At 52.9% G+C, this 16,295-nt stretch overlaps 2 protein-coding genes across 5 annotated transcripts; one reads left to right on the top strand and one right to left on the bottom strand.

The window, feature by feature from the left end:
• The first annotated feature begins 54 nt into the window (after positions 1-54).
• On the top strand, positions 55-4,156 carry RELL2 (RELT like 2). Of its 2 annotated transcripts, XM_066272789.1 has the most exons (8): positions 55-827; positions 1,241-1,480; positions 1,860-1,925; positions 2,014-2,080; positions 2,520-2,705; positions 2,974-3,349; positions 3,471-3,504; positions 3,749-4,156. In XM_066272789.1, the coding sequence occupies exons 2-7, from the start codon at positions 1,297-1,299 to the stop codon at positions 3,501-3,503; spliced, it is 912 nt and encodes a 303-aa protein (XP_066128886.1). In that variant the 5' UTR covers positions 55-827; positions 1,241-1,296; the 3' UTR covers position 3,504; positions 3,749-4,156. The 2 variants fall into 2 exon arrangements, with proteins under 2 accessions (XP_066128886.1, XP_066128887.1); XM_066272790.1 differs by having other exon boundaries at positions 2,974-4,156.
• Positions 4,157-4,290: 134 nt separating this feature from the next.
• On the bottom strand, positions 4,291-14,092 carry FCHSD1 (FCH and double SH3 domains 1). Of its 3 annotated transcripts, none has more exons than XM_066272787.1 (20): positions 13,956-14,092; positions 13,628-13,725; positions 12,995-13,040; positions 12,535-12,602; positions 12,068-12,203; positions 11,846-11,982; positions 11,681-11,744; positions 10,723-10,851; positions 10,147-10,269; positions 9,874-9,969; positions 9,326-9,451; positions 8,825-8,929; positions 8,475-8,636; positions 7,331-7,459; positions 7,169-7,252; positions 6,900-7,017; positions 6,550-6,770; positions 5,723-5,810; positions 4,802-4,857; positions 4,291-4,666 (listed from the first exon to the last, which is right to left on the bottom strand). In XM_066272787.1, exons 1-20 carry the CDS (start codon positions 13,974-13,976, stop codon positions 4,601-4,603), a joined length of 2,073 nt encoding a protein of 690 aa, XP_066128884.1. In that variant the 5' UTR covers positions 13,977-14,092; the 3' UTR covers positions 4,291-4,600. The 3 variants fall into 3 exon arrangements, with proteins under 3 accessions (XP_066128884.1, XP_066128883.1, XP_066128885.1); XM_066272786.1 differs by having other exon boundaries at positions 12,068-12,209; XM_066272788.1 differs by lacking the exon at positions 13,956-14,092 and having other exon boundaries at positions 12,068-12,209; positions 12,535-12,653; positions 13,628-13,702.
• Between the last annotated feature and the right edge of the window lie 2,203 nt (positions 14,093-16,295).

Genomic DNA, 16,295 nt, shown 5'->3' on the forward strand with positions numbered 1-16,295 from the left:
CTGCGGAGTTCCGCTCCGCTCCTCTCTTTCAGATCCTGGGGCGTGAGAGTCTGGGCTTGGGCAGAGGACAGGTGGCATCAGACCTAGGATGCCAGGGCCATTTCCTTCCGGGCGGGGGTCAAATCCTAGAGAAGCCAAGCCATCCCTTCCAGCCACTTGCCCCAAACGGGGTGCAGGCCGTAGTCACCTCTCTAGAAGGCTCCGAGAACCGGCCACCCCGCCCCACTCGGGTGCAGAAAGCCAGCTTCCTCCGACCCATTGGAAAGATTCCTGGCTATCCACCCGGCCGGGGCATCTGAGGGCAGGAGCCGCACCTGGTGTGTCGGATAGAGGAAAGTACTCTCGCCTGGCTGCTTATCCATCCCACCCAGACCCAGCCTCAGCGCTGCACACTCCCCCGGGGGGGGCCAAGCGTAGTCACGCGCGCACCACACTTGCACTCACAAGCGCGCAAGGCTCTCGCTCTCCGCCCCGCACACCTGCGCTCCGCCCCCTGGTCCCAGACCGATGACAGGCGGAGGCATTTGGGAACCCAAGTTGGCTGCGGCGGCGCCCCCCATCCCTTCTCATTTCCGGCGCTGGAGTTGTCCTGAGCCTGCCACCGCTCCCAACCAGCCTGCATTCCTCCCTACCCTTCCCTCCCCCCTGCCTGCCGCGGCACCGGTATCTGCAGTCGCAGCCCGGAGCCGGTGAGGTGGCGAAGGGGGGAGGGGAAGGAAGCAAGGGATGAGAGCCGGGAGGGCGTCGGGGGCCCTGAGCCGGACTAAGACGCCCCTGGAGCCGGAACCCGAGCAGGAACCGGAGCCGGAGCCAGACCCAAACCACCGGTACCGGGTGGACTAGGTGGTCAAGATGGGAGAGACCGAAATTGGGGGAGGGTGCTGGAGTACAGACAGGTGAGGGGGCTGCACTGGCCTGGCTCAGGCGGGCGCGGAGGAGGTGCGGACGCTGACTCAGGCGCGATTGTTGAGCAGGCCACCTGAGAATTCCGTCCCATCTCGCTCTGCAGTGTCCTTGGGAGGGACAGAAGCGCAGGACAAACTGAAAAGGGGAACGCTGTGGGCGTCGGGAAAGTGGGACCAGGATAGTGGAAGAGGGCTTGTGCAGCCACGGTCTGGCACCCCTAGCCCCGACCAGCACCCGTGGAACGGACAGCTCCCTGGTGGGTGGGGCCAGACCTCCAAGGCTTGCCTGTTTCCGATCCTGAGGACAGCCTTTCCATCCCTCCCCCTATTCCTAGCTGCAGCTTCCTAACCCCAGGAAGCATCCTGGCCCGCGCTCGCCCCCCAGGGCCTCATGTCGGAACCACAGCCTGACCTGGAGCCACCCCAACATGGGTTATATATGCTCTTCCTGCTTGTGCTGGTCTTCTTCCTCATGGGCCTGGTAGGCTTCATGATCTGCCACGTGCTCAAGAAGAAGGGCTACCGCTGCCGCACATCCAGGGGCTCAGAGCCTGATGACACCCAGCTCCAGCCCCGTGAGTGAGGAGCCTAGAACCTGGCTCAGTCGCCTTTCTTTCTTAGCCCTCTCCCCAAACCTCTGCCTGCCTTCTTGGCCAACAGACCCAGGCCAAATCCCAACCAAGTCTTCAGGAGGCCTAGTGATACTTTCTTAAGTGCAGTGACACTATCCTGAAAGCAAGGCTAGAGAAGGCAGCATGGGTGGGTAGGGCCCACTGATAATCCTGGGCTTTCATTCTTTCCCATCTTTTCTGCCCTGGCCCCTGAAATGCTAATGCCCAGCATGATAACAGACAAAGAGGTATGTTTTGAGCAATAAGCCACAGAAGCTGCCTAGTAATGTCTCCCAAAGCTGACTCATTTCCCAATTCCTTGCCAACCTCTTTCATCCTTCAGCTGAGGACGATGACATGAATGAGGACACAGTAGAGAGGATTGTTCGCTGCATCATCCAAAATGAAGGTGAGTGTAGGTTCCCCACCCCACCTCCTGACTTTCTTTTGCCCTGACCTCCACCTCCACTGACTCCCTCTTTTCCTTCTCCCCTCAGCCAATGCTGAGGCCTTAAAGGAGATGCTGGGGGACAGTGAAGGAGAAGGGACAGTGCAGCTGTCCAGGTGAGCTGGAAGCAAGGGCCAGCATGACTTAGCTTGCCTTGGAGAGTACCCTCTCCTCCAGCACCAGCACAATCCTCTCCAAGTCTCCATGCATGCTTAGGGCTGGGGGGAGGGCAAGGCTGGCTGACCTATAGGAAGAACAGTTTTGTAGAAATCTCAAATTCTTCAAACCACACCTCCCGTCTGGATATCAAGCCTAGCATTCACCCCTTGGGCATCTCCTTTAGGTTAAGCATCACCTTCTTTTTAGAAAACAGCCCTGGAAAGGAGAACACATGCTCACTACCATCTTGAGTTTATTAGATAAAGATAAGGAAAGAATGTTGGGACCTGGGGAAAGTGGGCATCTGGAGGCTTAAGGAGCACACTGAAAGAACAGAACAAACAGAACAGGAAGAGAAACAAATGTCACCCCGCTGTCTTCTTCCTTACTATCCAGTGTGGATGCCACTTCCAGCCTGCAGGATGGAGCCCCCTCCCATCATCACACAGTGCACCTGGGCTCTGCAGCCCCTTGCATTCACTGCAGCCGCAACAAGAGGCCCCCACTTGTCCATCAGGGACGCTCCAAGGAAGGAAAGAGCCGCACCCGGCCGGGGGAGACCACTGTGTTCTCTGTAGGCAGGTGGGGAAAAGGTGTCCCAAGGCAAGGAAGTTGAGTAGGGGACCCAATGATCAACCCCCTGACTCCAGAGGTGGGCTCCAGCTCTTTTCTCCTGGACCATGACCTCCTGCAGGAGTTAGGCTACACAATGTGCCCCACAATCTGAGGGGATCTCCCTTGCCTTAGACTGGAGGGAAGTAGCCATCAAACCTAGGATGTCCGTGGTTGGAGGGAAGGGCCAAGCAGCCAGAGTTGTGATCCTAAGCCCCAGTGTTTCCTCCCTCCCCAGGTTCCGGGTGACACACATTGAGAAGCGCTATGGGCTGCATGAGCATCGTGACGGCTCCCCCACGGACAGGAGCTGGGGGTCTGGTGGGGGGCAGGACCCAGGGGGTGGTCAGGGGATTGGGGGAGGACAGCCCAGGGCAGAGATTCCAGCCATTGAGAGCCTGCCTCCTGAGAGGCCAGAGTCACAGGCCCTCGCCCACCCCTCAGTGCAGAATGGAGGACTCAAGGATAGCAGCCCAGTCCCTTGTACAGTTGGGGGGAACCCTAGAGCCTCTGCAGAGTCAACACTAGGGGCTGGAAGGAGGAGCCCAAGCCCAGGGCTAGCCAGTCAAGAGGCAAATGGACAGCCAAGCAAACTGGACACCTCAGATCACCAGGTATGAAAACATGGCCAGGCTGTGGTGGGCTGAGCTCTTATTGTCCCCTACTCTTGGGATAGGGGTGCGTTGATATGACTCACATCCTGCTCTCCCATTGTTGACCCTTCCTCTCACTCAGGTGTCTCCAGCACCGGGAACAAGGGGTGTGTAAGGTGAGTCTGTCTGGGTTCCAAGTCAGATAATCTCATCCTCCCACCCCCTACTTACACTACTGAAGGCCACTGGTTGATACACCCAGGGTAAACTTCAGGCTTAGCCTTTGCTAAAAATTCTTTGGTTTGGTGGCTGGGACCAGGCCTGTGCTCCCTGGGATAGGGAAGGCCCTACAGCTTCCAGGGAAAAGCTGGAATACAGCTTGAATAAGAGGCAACACTGTTACCTTTTCTCTCCTCCAAGCCTCCTTCTTCATTGCTGAAGAACTACCAGCTGGCAGGACCAGGGGGTAGGTGGCCATGAAGCCACTCCTCTCTACTGGACAGTACTGTCCCCCAGCTGAGGGACCAGCCCTACTTCCAACTGGAGTTGCACAGTCTCGGCCTGGGGGACCTCGGGAGAAGCCCTCCAACCCCACCCCTGGCCCTGAGCCTACCCTGTCCCCTGCCTGCCAGCAGGCTGCCTGACCCACCTTCCCCATCACCTCACTCCATATGTTAGAGCGTGGCAGCTGGGAACAGGCCCCTGCCCTTGGTGGGCCCCTAAAGCAATAGCACCTTTAACCCCCTGCCCTCTTGGCACAAGAGGCCCAGGCCCTGGCTTGGGCTTTGTGCCCTTTATTCACTGTCAATAAATCCGCTCAGACCATTACACTTGTTTCACATACTGGCTCCAAGCTCCTTCTGACAGGTCTGCCCCATCCCAGCCTCCAACTCAAGCGGCCCTGGCATCTGGAGCAGGCTGGCTCACAGAGCGGGGTGGTGATACAGACAGGTCAGAGCCACTCAAGACTTTGGGGGATGGTGTCCAGCCCCAGAAATTTCAGGGTATTTCACCACCCTAGAGCTGAAATGGTGGCAGAAAAGAAAGGGGCAGTTCCAGCCCTAGAGATGACAAGAGGACAATGGAGGGAGAAGGAGTTCCAGCCCCAGAGGTGAGGAGAGAAGTTTCTACCCCTAGAGGTTAGAGTAGAAATGGAGGAGAGTCCAGCTTTTGGCTGTGTCACTCCAGATCATTGAAGGGTGGTCTCTGACAGCATGGAGACAGGGGCGGCAGCAGCATCCCTGGGGGTTGGGGCCAGTGATCCCCCTGGCTTCAGGTAAGGGGATCTGGGTGACCAGGATCCGGGGCTTTAGCTGGCGGGGGAGGCGGTGGACGCACCTGTAGGGAAACACAGTCAGGGCTCCAGAGGCTTCTCTTGGGGACCTCTGTTCATTCCCCCAGCTGTATAGACAAAACAGGACAAGTTGGAATGACCCCTCTCTACACAACCTCCTCCAAGGGAGAGGCCCTTACCGGCCTGAGTCGAGGCGCCATGATGTCCAGGGATCCAGGGCAGTCCAGTTCTTGGTCTGGAAACAAGAACCACAAGTCAGTCTTCAAACTGTTTTGTTCACTGCTATATCTCCAGCACTTCAGACAGTGGCACATGTAAATACTTGTTGAATTAACAAATAGTCACCAACCTGGGCCATAAAATCCATCAAATTATCTATCCTCAACATTTCTGGGGCACCTGCTGTATCATCAGCCTTGCTCGAGGTATCAGAAAGGAGTGGTGGGATCCACAGCACCCCACTCCTAGGGGCCATCAAGAACTCAGTAACGAATCATAACAAGTACAATGACTGAATGCTAAATCGTTCCAAGTGAACTAAGGTGCTAGAAAATGGGGTGTAGAAAATGCTCTCAGGGGTCTCCAGGGTCATGGAGGGAGGCTCTGTGAAGAAAATGTAAGTACCAAAAGGCTTTAGAAAGGTGACCATGCCAAGAAGGAAAACGATGACACAAATGAAGGTGTTTGCAGGACTCAAAAACACTTAAGAGCAAAGGATGTGTATTGGGGAAACACTGTGGAACACTGGCTAATTTTTAAAATAATGAGAACACAGCTACTCCTTGCATGCTTGCTATGTGCCAGGAACAATGCTGGGCATCTACAGACATCTTTTTAACTCAACTCCACTCTGTAAAGACCCAAACAGGATAAACATTCCAGCCCAAATCACATACTAGGAAGTGGCGTCTGAACAGTGGGCCTGGTTCCACAGCCCTAGCTCTTCTCACTAGCATGCTTCAGAGAGCCTGATGGCAGAGGTTCCCAAGGAGGTTTCCAAGGGTTTCATGTGGCAGAGATGCCACGTGTAACCCAGGAGTCCCAAGATTGCTCTTTTCCTGCCTTTCTCCCTTCCAGGGCCCCCAGTTCCTTCTACTCACCCCCAGGCAGGACAGGTGCAGGTAGCCCATCCAAGGCAGAGGTGGGTGCAGGAGGGGAGAAGCTGGGAGGAGAAGGGGATGGCAGCATCTGAGGATGAGGGGGCACTATTATTTCTGGCACGTCGGAAGGTTTCACCAGCTTATCCTCTCATCCCATCTTCAGTTCCTGTCCCACCACTCCCCAATAGGAAGAGTGGCCAAATGCTTGTATCTGGGTGGGGCTTGTAGCTGATCCACATTTCAACAGCCAGTATGTACTGACACTTCTTATGTCCCAGGAATCCTCTCAGCACTTACACGTACCAATTCATTCATTCATTCCTCACCACCCCCCCATGACATAAGAACCTTATAATTCCTATGTTAGGGGAAAGACTCAGGTTAATCCATCTAACCAAAATCATGGAACCAGTTAGTGACAGAGTCAGGGGCTCCTGACTCCTACTCCTATGTTCTTCCTGTTGCATTATAATGATAGGTACCATATTTTAAGCACCTCCTGTGGGCTTCTGTGCTAGGGGCTCTACCTCCAGTATCCCTAGTCAGGATAGTTGGCCTGCTGAAGTAGGCATTATTCCCTATTGCCCAAAGTAATGCAATAGGAATTTGAATGCAGATCTATCCAGCACTAAAGAGGCACCACCAAACTCTTATAAAGACTACCTTGGTTTTCGCTTTCTCATCCCAGCCAAAGGAGAGAGGAGGCCCAAGCCACTATAGGAGGTAAACCTGGAGAGGCTAGGGAACATTAAGATGAACATGGGCCACAGTGGGGTAGAAGGATCAATCTAGAGGTGCCTGGGAACACAGGGAGTAGGAAGCCTCACCTGTTCAAGGTCTGAGGATTCAGGTGGCCCTGGGGGACCAAGCAGCTCCTCCACCAGCAGGGAGGGGAAGACCCCAACATGGCCCCCAAACTCTCCCCTCCAAAAGCCATCATCCACTCCATCCTGGGCCCGAGGCAGCAGGCGGATGAGGGCCCCCTCAGGGAAGCTCAACTCCTCTGCACTCTGTCCCGTGTAGCTGTACAGGGCACGGGCCAGGAACGCTGCAGAAAGCCAGGAGAAATGGTGGGGGAGGGGGAAGCAGTGGTGCCCCAGGACCATGACACTTAAGGGTCATTCAGTAACTCTTCTCCATACCCAGCATCCTCTGACCCAGAACTGTCCTTGCTTACCTGTGGGCTCTGCCCCTGAGGGATTGTCAGTGCCGTGGCCACTCTCAGGGAAGGAGAGGTCCGGAAAGTTGAGATACCGCTCAGGAACAAAGCCTATCTCGCCGTGCTGGTTCCGAGCCTGTTCACCCAGCAATGAGAACAGATAACATCCATGCCCTGGCCCTCCTCCATTTAGGCTTCTAGTTTTGCCTGGATGAGTCCTTGTGGGCCAGAGAAGTCCCTCCCACTACTCCCAGCCCCCAAGGTCAAAGCCCAGGGTCCAGACCCACCTTGACCCATTCGTCGATATCTCCCTCCTCTATGACTTCCAGCCACTCGCCTTCTGTGATAGTCAGCTCGTCCTCACGTCCTGCCTGGGCCCCATAAGGCAGGAATCAGAACTTGGCTGTCCCTAATTCCTGTCCATCTGAGGTCCCCACCCCCATTCAGACCTGATAGCCAAACACCACGTGTGCAGGGCAAGGGAGGGGTCTGGTGGTCAGGGCTGGGGGGACAGGCTCCTCAAAGAGCTCTCCAGTCTCCTCACATTCCTCAAAGTCAGAGAGCTCAGCATCCTCAGCCTGGGGGAGGGAGGGAAACAGAACAGACATCACTGTCACTGTCAGATACCCATTGTATCTCCTACTCCTCCATGCTACTCTCAAAGAACTCAGTGGATCCTCCTCCAAAATAGTAGCACCCATCAATTCACCAGGAATCACAAAAAAATCACCAGGATCACAAAGCAGCATAACACTAGTAATGACTGTAGAGTTACAGTCCTAGGCGCTTACTATGTGCCAGGCACAGTGCTAACTAAGTATCTTATGCGTATGTTCTCATTCAATCTGCATCGTAACCTAGTGTTATTTTGTGTAACTACTAACCTTATTTTATTTATAAGAAAACTGAGACTCAGGTTAAGTCACTTTCCAAGATCACACAGCTGTAAGTGACTGGCTGGTACTCAAACCCTCAAACCACTTACAGTCTCCCCCAGAACCTTAGTTCGTAACCACCATCCTATACTCATACAAGTTTGTTGAGGATTAAATATGCTATAAACTATGTAAAGATTTATACTTAAGTGATTTCGCCTGACCAGGCGGTGGCGCAGTGGATAAGCATTGGACTAGGATGTGGAGGACCCAGGTTAGAGACCCCGAGGTCGCCAGCTTGAGCGTAGGCTCATCTGGTTTGAGCAGGGCTCACCAGCTTGAGCCCAAGGTCGCTGGCTCGAGCAAGGGATCACTCAGTCTGCTGTAGCCCTCAGTCAAGGCACATATGAGAAATCAATCGATGAACAACTAAGGAGCCGCAACAAAGAATTGATGTTTCTCATCTCTCTCCCTTCCTGTCTGTCTGTCCCTATATGTCCCTCTCTCTGACTCTGTCTCTGCCACAAAAAAAAAAAAAAAAAAAAAAAATACACATACACACACACACACACACACACACACACACTTGATTTCATTTAAGCCTCAGAACAACACTTTGAATTAGGTACTATTGTGATTCCCATTGTATAGGGCCTGCCCTCCACTGGGGAGTTTTACCCTCTTAAATGTGTGTGGATAGGGAGTGGAAAGAGCTCACCGTGGGAGAGAGGTCCCTCTGGGACAGCCGGGCTTCACTGAGCCGTTGCTCCTGTTCCACCTCATCCTGGGCTTGGGTCATGGCTGGCTTTAGCCAGCGCTGTACATCTAGGCCAGCCCCCTGCAGCAAGGCCAGCCGGGCAGCCCCCTTCACCTGACTCACCTGTCATAGGGAAGAGGGATCAAGCCTATGGTTGGGCTTGCTTTGGGGAGCTGAGTGGAGCCTCTCCAAATGTGTCCACCCTTTACCTATTGCCTGCCCCTTCTTCAACATCAGACAGAGGAGTGGAGGAGGGTGTTGGCTGAGAAGGTGAGATCTCAGTGACCCGAACTCCCAGGGCTATGTCTCACCTGGGCCCTCAGGACGCTCTGCCTCACTTCCTGCAGCCGCTGCTCTATGCCCAGAGCCTCCCGCTCTGGGGCCTGCTGCTGCCTCTGCTCTAGCCGCTGCAGCACCTGGATGGGAAGCAGAGGACAGGGGTGGATCAAGATACTATGGGACACAACTTACTATGGACCTGGCACTTCTCTAGTGGCTTCACATGCATTATATCATTTGATCTTGCCTATGAGGTGGGTGCTATTATTAGCCCTGCTTTAATGATGAGGAAACCGAGTTCCAGACAGATTAAGTCATTCCCTTACTCAGGGTTACATAACTAGGAAGCAACAGAGCAGGATTTGAACCCAGATGGGTCTAACTCCAAAAGCTGTGCTCTTCACTACCTTGCCGCACTGTTGGCTTCAAATACCTTTCCCTCCTCCCCTGCCTGCAGCTCCAGGACCTCCTTAGTGACTCCCGGATCCCCATCTCTCAGATATTCTTGTCTAACCTCCACTGTGCCACCTCACCCGAAGCCCGTGGTTCTGGATCTTGTAGTCTCGAGCAGCTCGATTCGTCCAGCGCTGAACCTCTTTCTCCAGGTCATTCTCCCCAGCCACACCTACAGCAACCCCCTCCAGCTCCAGGGTACACACCTGAATGAACATGGGTGTTGTGAGGAGGGCCTAATGCTGTTCCTTCTTTATTCCCTTTCCCTCCAGTTCCCTCCTTTTTCTTCTTTGTCCTGACCTCCAAAGACAGAGACAAAGAGGTGGCAGTACACACCTATGTCCATGGACACAGGTGTGCATTCATGTGAACATACAGACACAGAGTCCCATAAATGGGATCCAGGTTGCGGGACAGAGGTACAATGATGAGGATAGTGCAGTGAAGAGACAGAAAGGTGAAGGAAGTGTGTTAATTTGTGTCCTGGTGGGAGGGATGTGAACTGCAGTCTGAAACCCCCTCTCCATGGTTTAATAGTCACCGAATTAACATCAGAAGGATAATGGGGATGTGCCTAAACTACAATCCCCTTTACATCTGGCCTGGTTGCAATAAGTAGAGGTCTCACCTGATCATTCCCTGCTGGCTGAAACTTCTGGGGTGGTATGGGGGAAAATACCCCGGGGTCTTGAAGAAAGAGCGTCAGGTCCTGCTCCCAGCTTACCTAGGGGTTGGAAGAAGTCAAAGTCAGTCACACACCGGCTCCCCCTCCAAGCCTGTTCCCTCTTGGAAAAAAGGACAAGGTGAGAAGAAAAGGGGTAGACATGCAGTAGGGTGGCCTATATTGGGAGAGAGGGGTAAAGAGGACCTCTGGGGAGCTGTTACAGGGCACAGGCCTCACCTGGGAGGTGGCCTGTACCCCGCGGCAGGCGTGCTCCAGCGCCGTCTCTGTTGCTTCTAGCTCAGTGTGGCTCAATAAGGTCAGGGGGTCCCTCAAATGTTCAAATAGCTCACTGACCAGGGCCTGGAAAGAACCCCAAGATATTGACACAACCTTCCCCCAGGTCTCTTATCACAAGCAGGCTCTCTGTCCAGGTTTGAATGGGTGATGGGCATGAGGTATGGGAAAGAGGAAAGGAATAAGACATTATTATTGCTTCTAATAATAGGCCCTCATGAATGCACAGTACTTAACTGTTTAAAAAGCATATCCATTCTCTCCCTTGAGCCCCATTAGTCTTAAAGGAGGCAGAACAAGGTTTATTCCTGATGAAGAAACTGGGGTTCAGAAGGGTTAAGTGTTCTACACAATGTCATGCAACCAGCTAGAAGCAGAACCAGAACCCAAGTATGCATTTTCTACCCACTGTAAGCAGGTTAGGTCCCTACCACCACCCGGTCTGCTGGTGGTAGAAGCAGGGAGAGGCCCTCCCCTCTTTCACCACTAAGAGGTAGGGGGATCTAGGCTGGAACTGGCCTTGAGCAGGGTTGGCAGTTCTTCCTGGTAGTAGTGATCAAGGTGGGCATTGGTGGACACCAAGTTGAGCAGATACTCATTGCGGGCTGCTTTCAGCTGCTGGGAGTACTGGGCTGATTGTGTGGAGAGCTAGGAGGGAGAAATGGGGTGTCAACAGTGAACCCTGGACCCTTGAGTCCTTCCTTCCAAGGCCAACCCAACTCCAGAATGGATCCTAACATTATTGAAATATCTGACACCACACTAAAAATTTTACATACAACTCCTACTCAAAATCATCTAGTGCATCAGCGTACATTTAAAATAAAATCCCAGCTGCTCTTTACCATGGCCTAACAGGTCCAACAGGAGCTGGCCCTGTACCTCTCTGAACTTTCATAGTGTCTGTACCCCAGCTCACAGTGCTCTGGCTACATTGGCCTTCTCTGGGCTCCTCGAGCCTCAGAGCTTCTGCACTCACCATTTCCTCTTCCTGGAATGTTCTTCCCCTAGATCTTTGCACAGCTGGCTCCTTCTTGCCATTCCGGCCACCAGTTCAGAGAGGCTAGCCCTCTAAATTATACCCTCTTGTTATACTTTACAGCACCTTGTTTTCATTTAATCTGTTATTATTATTAATTACAAAAAATTTTTTTTTACTATCTATCTTCCCTCAGCAGGCTGCAAGAGCAGGAACTCCATTGGTAGCATTCTCCACTGAATCCCAGTGTTTAAAACAGTGCTTAATAGACAGAAGTTCTCAATAAATACACATCAAAGGAATGAAAAAGAATGGCACTATTTTTATTTTATAGATGAAGAAAATACGCTCAGAGAAATCAAGTTAACCAAGGTTTCTTAGTGAATAAGTAGGGAAGCCTAAATTCATCCCAGTCTCTCAGACAAGCCCCTGGGGTTCATACCACTAGACTATTTTGCCCACCCTTCCCTGACCCTCTTCATGCCTGCATCCCCAAACCTTGGTGCTAAGTTTCTGGAGACTGGCTCGAGTGTGGAAGAGCCCATGGTCACTTCGGTTCAACCTGTGCAGGCAAAGGAGAGGAGTCAAGGTTAGGCCCAGCTAAGGTGTCTTGGTTCTACTTCCTGCACGCCTCTCGGGCTCACTAACTCCCTATAACCCCACCTGGCCTGGACATCAGCCGCCTTCTCCTGTGCCAAGGCCCACACACGTTCCCGCTGCCCGTACAGCTTCCGACTTCGGCTCAGCTCCCGGACAGACTGCAGCACCTCGGCCTGTGCCCTCTGGAGGTTCTCTGCTCCCTATGGGCATCGACACACAGAGTCCTCACCCAGAGTACCTCCAGCCCTGAGCCAGCCCTTCCTTCACCCCATCACTGAGCCATACCTTCCTAAGCACCTGCTCCTTGGCACTCCGCCCTGTGCCCCCTGCCAGGTCACGGTATCGGTCAGACGCCTGGAGCCGGGCTTGGCCCCCAGCCACAGTGGCATCCAGCAGGCAGCGCCAGGCACCAAACACCATCCTGCCTCTCCCCAGAGAATGAATGTCTGTGTTAAGGAGGGGAGCACTCCAAAGCCTCACAAGACCCCCCCCCCCCAAATACCACAGGAGACAGAGTGTTTTCCCATCCCCCTCATCTGGGAGCCCTCAATCGATCTGCCCATTAGCTCAGCCACAAGGATCACTCATGCCCTCTACCCCCACCTACAGTGTCCTTGCTGGGTCAGCTCCTCTCCTGCTGCTGTGTCAGATCACGTGCCACCCCTCTCACTGAGCCTTCATCCTCATAGGTTCCTGGTGTTGAACTCCTCATCCCATTTTGGTCCCCTGGCCTCTCCCTCTATGGGACCCACCTGCTGTCCATCTCCCCGCTCCGGTGCCCTTCCTTTCTCAGGAATGGCCCAGCCAGTTTCTGGAGTGCCTGGTGGAAAAGTCATCACAGACCCAGATCCTTTTCAAAGACTTCCCCCAACTAGGATCAGAGTATAATAACGCCACTCACCAGATGTGTGTTACGTGCCTCTCGCTTTGTGCTTTACATGCATTAACTTATTCCACCCTTACAACAACCCTATATGAAGGTACAATTATTGTTAGTCCCATTTTACAGAAAAAGAAACCGAGACCAACGAAGGTGAAGTAATTTGTCCAAAGTCACACATCTTAATAAGTAGCACAGAAGGTTTTGATGCAAATCTGCCTAACTCTAGGCATTTGCTCTTGACCAGAACAAAGGTATGTGTAGAGGGACATTGCTGAAGATATAAAGGAGGTCAGAACAAGAGAGTATGTCTAGAGAAAGGAATTCCATACCTGCCCATATTCTCGTTCAATGGCTGCCCTCTGCTTGCTGTAAGATCTGTGGAGATTAGGGGAATGGGGTGGTATTACTGTTCGGTTCTTTTCTTCTACCCCCAACCTCTTCTCAGCCAGGACAAGAGGAAGAGGGGAACCAGGCCTAGAGTGTGACTACACCAGGAGCAAATGAGACTACAGAGTCCTAGAGATCACCTCAGGCAGCCGCAACACAGGTCAACCTCACTTCATTGCTCAGAGCCTCAGTAGGATCCTCCCCACCCCTGGAGAACCATCTGTGGGCTTGGAGGTGAGGGCAGACAGGGGCCAGGAACAGTGTCTACCAGCCTTCAAGCCGGTCTAAAAGAGGGAGGGGGATTCTACCCTAAGAGTGATCATGGGGGCGTAGTGAAGGGAGTGATGTGGGGTCAAGGGGGTTGAGGAAGGGTCCCTGTGTGTTTATGTGTGTGTTAGGGTGGGAAGTAATATAATTCCTATTCTGTATCTGGAGAGGCAGGCCTAGGGTGAGGGCTGTGAATGGGTAGTTTGACGAGCTCTTCACCCCTGCTTTCCGCCCCCGCCCCGTGTACGTCGGAAAGAGGCGGAGCGAGACCGCGAAGGTGGGGGTGCATGGAAGGGGCCAGGGGCTACCTGATGTCCTCCAGCAGATCCACCTCCCTCTGCTGCCGGGTCTGAAGGATGCTCAGCTGCTCCAGGAAGCGAAGCTTCACCTCCTGAGCCGGCTTAACCTTAAGAGGTAAGAAAAGGATGAAGACCCTGGCGCAGGGACCTGAAAAACACTCCGCGCAGGCAGCGGTGAGGAGGCGGGGCCGGGGAGGGGCTGAGCTGTTTCCTCGGTTACTTCAGGTCGGGCCCTGACCCCTTCTCATTACTAGTCCCCTACCACGAGTCCGGTGCCCCCTTGGTCCTCATAACTCCCCCAGCCCACTGTGAGTCCCCATTCCCAGGCTAAGCTCACTTTTCGGGAGGGCGGCTGCATCTCCGCTCCGGCCCGGCCAGCGACTCGACTCCGGAACTCCAGGGAGCCCCGCCTTCAACTAAGGCCCGCCCATGCCTAAACCCCGCCCCGAGTCTGGCCCGGCTCCGCCCTTGCCCCGCCCACGTCTTGTCCGCCTAAACGTAAGGCGGTGAGGTGCCAGGCGGAGCCGCGGAGGAACTGAACCTCTGCTGCTACAGCTTCCAATATCCCAGAAAGAGTTCCGGCCGCCGCCGGTGGACGCCGCGTCTGCTGGGCTGTAGGGAGAACCCCAGGTTTCTGAGTCAAGACGCCTGGGTTTTATTTCTAGTGGAGCCGATGACTCAGCCCATAATTATTTCTAATTGTTTATTTGCATATGCAGATCTTCAGTCCCCTGCTCAAAGTTTAGAGAATGGTGAGGAATTCATTCTGTGACCAGGGAAACTGAGTCACTGGATGCCTGAGTGAAGATGCGTCTGACGAGGGAAACAGGGCTGGTCCCAGACCTTCACCCACTTCTCACTAAACTGGAAAAGCCAGAGTGAGCCGAGATGAGAAAGACGCCTGGAGCCAGCAAGGAGGCAGTCCCGGGAGAAGAGACAGACACATCCCAGGCTAGGAGAAGCCAAAGACACCAGTGAGTAGGTGAGAGCTGGGAGATGAGCGTGGGGCCTTTGCAGCCCACAATGCCCCAGTCACCTTTAGGGTCTGCCCTTCAGGCCGGCACAGCTTTCTCAGGGTCTGTACACTCTTTCCTCACTCCCCTCACCCATCCTTGGCCCACACCCATCATCACACCCCTGACTTGGAAAAGGCAGTTATCTGTGGCCCCAAACTTCAGATTCACATTTCCAGCAGCCCACTGACACCTCCACTTGTATAACTGATAGGTACCTTAAACTTTTAAAACAGCTCCTTCTATCTGACCCCCATTCACCTCCCTCAGGTAACATAAAAAATGGTACCACTCTTCATCCAGTTGGAAAAGTCAGAATCCCAGAGTCAGTATGCTCTTTCTCCTACCCCCACATTCCATTCATTGGCAAGTCCTGTAGGTTGTTTCTATAGAGTATCTCCTGTTGTATGACCAGGTGGTGGTGCAGTGGATAGATCCTCGGACCGGGAGGTGGAGGACCCAGGTTTGAAACCCCAAGGTCTCTGGTTTGAGTGCAGGCTCATCAGGCTTGAACACCAGGTCACTGGCTAGAGCGTGGGATCATAGATATGACGCCATGGTCGCTGGCTTGAGCCCAAAGGTCGCAGGCTTGAAGCCCAAGGTTGCTGGCTTGAGCAAGGGGTCACTCGCTCTGCTGTAGCCCCCAGGTCAAGGCACATATGAGAAGGCAATCAATGAACTGAAGGTGCCGCAGCAAAGAATTGATGCTTCTCATCTCTCTCTCTTCCTGTCTGTCCCTATCTGTTCCTCTCTCTTCTGTCTCTGACAACATATATATATATATATCCTATTGATCCACTTCCCTCAATTTCCAACACCACCAATCTAGTTTAAGCCCCCATTATCAGTCTCCTGGTCTAATATCTGGTCTCCTTGCTTCCAGTCTCCACACATACAACATTTTTTTTTTTATAATAAATTTTTATTAATGGTAATGGGATGACATTAATAATCAGGGTACATATATTCAAAGAAAACATGTCTAGGTTATTTTGTCATTAAATTATGTTGCAAACCCCTCGCCCAAAGTCAGACTATCCTCCGTCACCCTCTATCTAGTTCTCTGTGCCCCTCCCCCTCCCCCTAACTCTCTCCCTCCCTCCCTCCCTCCCATGTTCTCCCTCCCCCCCACCCTTGGTAACCACCACACTCTTGTCCATGTCTCTTAGTCTCATTTTTATGTTCCACCAATGTATGGAATCATGTAGTTCTTGTTTTTTTCTGATTTACTTATTTCACTTCTTATAATGTTATCAAGATCCCACCATTTTGCTGTAAATGATCTGATGTCATCATTTCTTATGGCTGAGTAGTATTCCATAGTGTATATGTGCCACATCTTCTTTATCCAGTCTTCTATTGAAGGGCTTTTTGGTTGTTTCCATGTCTTGGCCACTGTGAACAGTGCTGCAATGAACATGGGGCTACATGTGTCTTCACGTATCAATGTTTCTGAGGTTTTGGGGTATATACCCAGTAGAGGGATTGCTGAGTCGTAAGGTAGTTCTATTTGCAGTTTTTTGAGGAACCACCATACTTTCCTCCATAATGGTTGTACTACTTTACAGTCCCACCAACAGTGAATGAGGGTTCCTTTTTCTCCACAGCCTCTCCAACATTTGCTATTACCCGTCTTGTTGATAATAGCTAATCTAACAGGAGTG

The sequence above is a fragment of the Saccopteryx bilineata genome, chromosome 4, assembly GCF_036850765.1.
Source record: "Saccopteryx bilineata isolate mSacBil1 chromosome 4, mSacBil1_pri_phased_curated, whole genome shotgun sequence".
NCBI classification, from domain to species: domain Eukaryota; kingdom Metazoa; phylum Chordata; class Mammalia; order Chiroptera; family Emballonuridae; genus Saccopteryx; species Saccopteryx bilineata.

Bases quoted from the DNA above. Each gene is read 5' to 3' on its own strand.
- RELL2 (XM_066272789.1), top strand. From the start codon at position 1,297: ATGTCGGAACCACAGCCTGACCTGGAGCCACCCCAACATGGGTTATAT. The intron at 1,481-1,859 runs GTGAGTGAGGAG...TTCATCCTTCAG, and splicing joins TGACACCCAGCTCCAGCCCC to CTGAGGACGATGACATGAAT. The intron at 1,926-2,013 runs GTGAGTGTAGGT...TTCTCCCCTCAG, and splicing joins CTGCATCATCCAAAATGAAG to CCAATGCTGAGGCCTTAAAG.
- FCHSD1 (XM_066272786.1), bottom strand. From the start codon at position 13,976: ATGCAGCCGCCCTCCCGAAAA. The intron at 7,460-8,474 runs GTGAGCTCTTTC...TCCCTCCCCCAG, and splicing joins AGAGGGACCTCTCTCCCACG to GCTGAGGATGCTGAGCTCTC. The intron at 7,253-7,330 runs GTCTGAATGGGG...TATGGGGCCCAG, and splicing joins ACGTGGTGTTTGGCTATCAG to GCAGGACGTGAGGACGAGCT.